Source organism: Drosophila persimilis, unplaced genomic scaffold, assembly GCF_003286085.1.
Source record: "Drosophila persimilis strain 14011-0111.01,24,50 unplaced genomic scaffold, DperRS2 tig00000124-arrow-pilon, whole genome shotgun sequence".
NCBI classification, from domain to species: Eukaryota; Metazoa; Arthropoda; class Insecta; order Diptera; family Drosophilidae; genus Drosophila; species Drosophila persimilis.
In genome coordinates, this window is record NW_020825294.1 from 8,143,714 (window position 1) to 8,147,850 (window position 4,137).

Below are 4,137 nucleotides of genomic sequence, written 5' to 3' on the forward strand. Positions count from 1 at the left end.
CGGTTACAAAATCGCGTCTTTCAATTAGTACTCCAAGGGCTTGCTCCATTTCGTTGGGTGCCAAATAAACCAGCTATCCTTCCCTGCCAGGCCCAAGGACCTCCCTGTACGAGCATGTAAAATATATACATACTTTTCACACTCTAAAATTCCATCTTTTAATCAATTCAATTACAGAGAGGTAGGTGCTCTTTAATCAAATCCAAGCTGAAAATGAAATTGTTGCAAAAAACATGTGAAATTAAATTTGATTTGTTCGAGGCACTCCCTTTGAAGTTGTCACACATACAGCGGGGGTTAGGGGGGGATGCTGGAAGGGGGCTGAGGTGGATGGCGGTGGACAGACAGCCGGAATGTGTATGATGAGATTATTTGAATTACCTTTGCAATCAAATTGACACCACATAGACGTCCCGGACTGACGGGGACAGACAGTTGGACAGCAAACTGACAGCGCCAACCGACTGCGAAGCCCAGCTCCATCCCCATCCCTAGCCCTCCTTCTCGGTCCCTTTGTCGGTGCAGGACATACCACAGGCTGTCAGTCCGAGACACTTTACATAACATATTCTCCTACGAGCTGATTCAAATAAAAGGTAACCCAATCCCAAAGCAGGCCTGGAAGTAGGCCTTTAATTGGACGTAACAGGAACCCCACCCGTTCGTCATAAACAGTCGGGCTTTGAAAGGAAGCACATCTCGAAAAAAAAACAAAAAAATACAAAATAAATCCGTAAAATCGTTGTGAAAAAAGTAAAAATGTCTGATGTGAAAATGGAACTCGATTGGGGCGACACGGGTGTGGATCAGCCAGACTGGACGTTCAAGCCCTTGCCACAGGCCTGCAAGGAGAAGGAGGTGGCCAAGGCCGGCTGCCACACCCCCCAGGCGTACCGCTTCAAGGACATCTACGAGGGCAGGAAGAAGCAGCAACTGCGCAAGTGCCTCGAGGCGGAGCGCAAGCAGCGCGAGTTCCACAGCCGTCCAGTGCCCAACTTTCGGCAGCTCCACGAGCGCCAGGCGGCCAAGCCCGCCGTCCACCGTGTTACCCAGCCGGTCACCCCCAACGTGCTCAAGAACTCAGCTCCGGCGGAGATGAGGCGCCGCCAGCGGCTCAAGCTGGAGCTGGAGTCCTCGCGTCCAGCTCTGAAGCCTCTACCCAGCCAGTCCCTGGCCGAGCCTCGCCTTCAGATAAAGCCCTTCAATCTGTCGGCCGAAAAGCGTGTCCAGAAGCGGCGCCTCTTCAATGCCCAGACCTCGCAGAAGCAGGAGGCCCGTCGCCAGCAGCAGGAGGAGCAGCGCCTCCGTAAGGAGCGTGAGGACTACCAGAAGCACCGCCAGTTGACCACGTTCCGGGCTCGTCCCAGCCCGTTCAGCATTACGCCACGTTAATGGGGAGGGGCCTTCCATTTTCCTTTTTCCCTCTACCCTTTCTCCCTTTTTCAATTTTGTTTTGTTTCTTTGTTTTTAAATTGTTGTTCAAATTTGTTTTGTTGTTCGAAGAAATTAAATTACTATAATCAGCAGTACACCCATGAGTGCATGAGTGTGAGTGACTGCACAATCAATTTGTTTGGGATACCCTTGGAGGAGGTACACCACCAAAGGATTCGATCCTTGGCGCACTACAACGAAAACCACCTCGAAAGGGTATCCCACAGTTCGGTCTGCAGGGCGGGGAGCCATTTTCTGGTTTAAAATGGCTCGGGTCGGTGGCTCCATCAATCAAGTGGCCCCCGTCACAGCCCCAGGCCAGGCCACAGCCAATCCGCAGGGCAGGGCAGGGCCACGCCCACGTGTGCCCGTACAAACAATTTGTTGTAAGTGTATCAATTGATGCGCCCCCCGATGCACGTACGAGTGTGAGCTTTCCACGTGTGGCAGTGTGGAGGAGGAGTACGTCACATAATCAAAAGCACAAATACTAAAACAAGCACTCAAACTGTCAAAGCGATGATTGATAGTGTTGACATTCGCTTTTTGGCTCCGGCAATGCTGGGAGGAGCCCCACCCCTGGCTGGGCCCCTGGAAGCTGACTTTTTGTGCATTGGCTTTCTGTTAATGGGACGTTTTGGTGGCGGGGGGGCGGTGGGTTTTTGTCCTTTTCAAAAGAGATTCCGATCCCTATCCCTCTCTTTCATTGTGTGTGTGTCTGAATGATGAATTGCATTGCATGTGTTTATCGAGGTACACTGAAATTTGTATTTATTGCAAATTTGCTGGCCAGTTGAAAGGTGAGCATCCATCACCTGCTCCCCAATTGAATAGCAGTTAAGCAATTAAATTCCTACAAGACTCAACAGCAGATTTTGCTCAAGTGGGCGGTAGTGAAATTAACACAATTAACTCTTTCGATATTTTTATATCCAGCTATACTTTTCGTTATATTTACTTATTGTTTTATTATAGTTTATTCTCTTCCCTTTTAACAGCTTGCGACAGCGCCACTATGTTATTTCCAGACTGTTAAGACAACATGTGGCCTGCTTAACAGTCTGTAAACTGATTACAGAGCGAAAACTGTGCTAACGGTTAAGGCTGCCAGCGGGGAAGTTTACATTTCCTGCAAACTAACAGACTTATGCTTCTGTTAAGGCGCACTTAACAGTGGTTTTGAATTAACGGACAGGAATATGTTAAGTTGACGGTGCTTTAACATACGAGCCTGTTAAATACGAGTTAGTCCTAAAGCCAAGGGGTTTCTCTTGTTAGTGTTTTGGGTTTGGGTAAGCAAAGGTCTCTCGCTGGCTAGATTCGCTTCAAAAATATACAAAAACAAACCAAATTGTACTCTACTTTCGTACCTATCAATGCTTTTAAACCTAGCTAGAATATTAAAGTACTTAATGCAGGAATTATATGATAATTTTAAAGGAAATGTATTAGTTTCAGCGGAACATACTCGTAGACAGGGGTCTTGGGAAAACTCTATAATTTTTGTAAAGTTTTAAAGTATTTGAAGAAATGAGAGGTTGGCCCTCCCCGACAGGTGTTCTATATAGAAAGGCAATAAGGGAGAAGAGCTCCTATATTCGATTAGTCATTATTCCACAGAACTCCTAAGCTATGTAAATAAGCAAAATGGATAATAATCAATACCAATGAGGACTCTACCGAATGAGAGTACCCCTCAGGAACTGGGCTTTTAAGATCTTTTGAAGATCAGTCCCATCTGCCCTGTTCTATATATGTGGTGTATGGTGAGGGTGTAATATAAATACTTTTTGGATGTTTTACTTCTCCGAACACGACTTTATTGTCCTGATGCGCGTTCTACCTACTCTTTATGTGGCCGTATCTTTGGTATTTTCCTAGAGTGGCCGTACATTTGTGGATTATTTATCTAGGGATGCCTTATCGGCTGATAGGGGTTATCCTACCACAATATATAGGTCTAGTGTGAGCTGTTACCATCTTTTTCTTCTACAAGAGTAGAAGCCAAACCTAGAAGATCCTGGGAACAGGCCTCCCTTCCAAGCCTTAACTCACGGGCTCTCTCCGGCTTAATAGAAGAACTACCTCTAAGCTTTTCTTAGCTTGGATTAGTTACCGAAGAACAGGTAACGAAGAAGCTGCTAGCAGGCTTTAAGGAAAGGCAAGGCGAAAGGCATCGGGCCAGAAGCGGAGTGTCCCACATTCTGCGGGCGGAGTTGCAAAGCTCCGTGGGAACGGAGAGAGGAAAGGAGAGGAAAGGAGAGCCAAACATCGCAATTGGGTATTCAGCGCGGAACAATGTCCCGAATTTGATGGGCGGTTGCATGGGGTAACGGATGCGTGGGCGTGGGCGGGGGGGGCGGTGGGCGGGGGGCGTGCGCTCGAGTATATGTTTCTGCTCGTCTTGGGCTTTTATTTTGTGGCTTTTATGAGAAGGAGCTTGCGGTTAAATGAGACGCCTGCCGGATGCCGGATACCGGGTGGCGTCTCTCTCTCCCCCCCTCTCCCCCTCTGCTCCACTGTGTTCCGGGGGGAGCACGGAATTTAATAACGCTCTGATGCATGCAAAATAACACACATAAAAAGTAAAAATGCACACGCAAAAAAGCAAACAAAGCCCCCGCTCCGCCGGAGAATTGCAGCGGCGGTATCCAAGAGGCGGCGGGCGGTGGGCGGTGGGCGGCGGGCGGTAGTGGAGCTGCA

At 48.2% G+C, this 4,137-nt stretch overlaps 1 protein-coding gene across 1 annotated transcript; it reads left to right on the plus strand.

The window, feature by feature from the left end:
• Window positions 1-725: 725 nt before the first annotated feature.
• On the plus strand, window positions 726-1,434 carry LOC6596392 (trichohyalin). Its single transcript, XM_002021509.2, has one exon. It carries the CDS (start codon window positions 760-762, stop codon window positions 1,390-1,392), a length of 633 nt encoding a protein of 210 aa, XP_002021545.2. The 5' UTR covers window positions 726-759; the 3' UTR covers window positions 1,393-1,434.
• The last annotated feature ends 2,703 nt before the right edge of the window (window positions 1,435-4,137 follow it).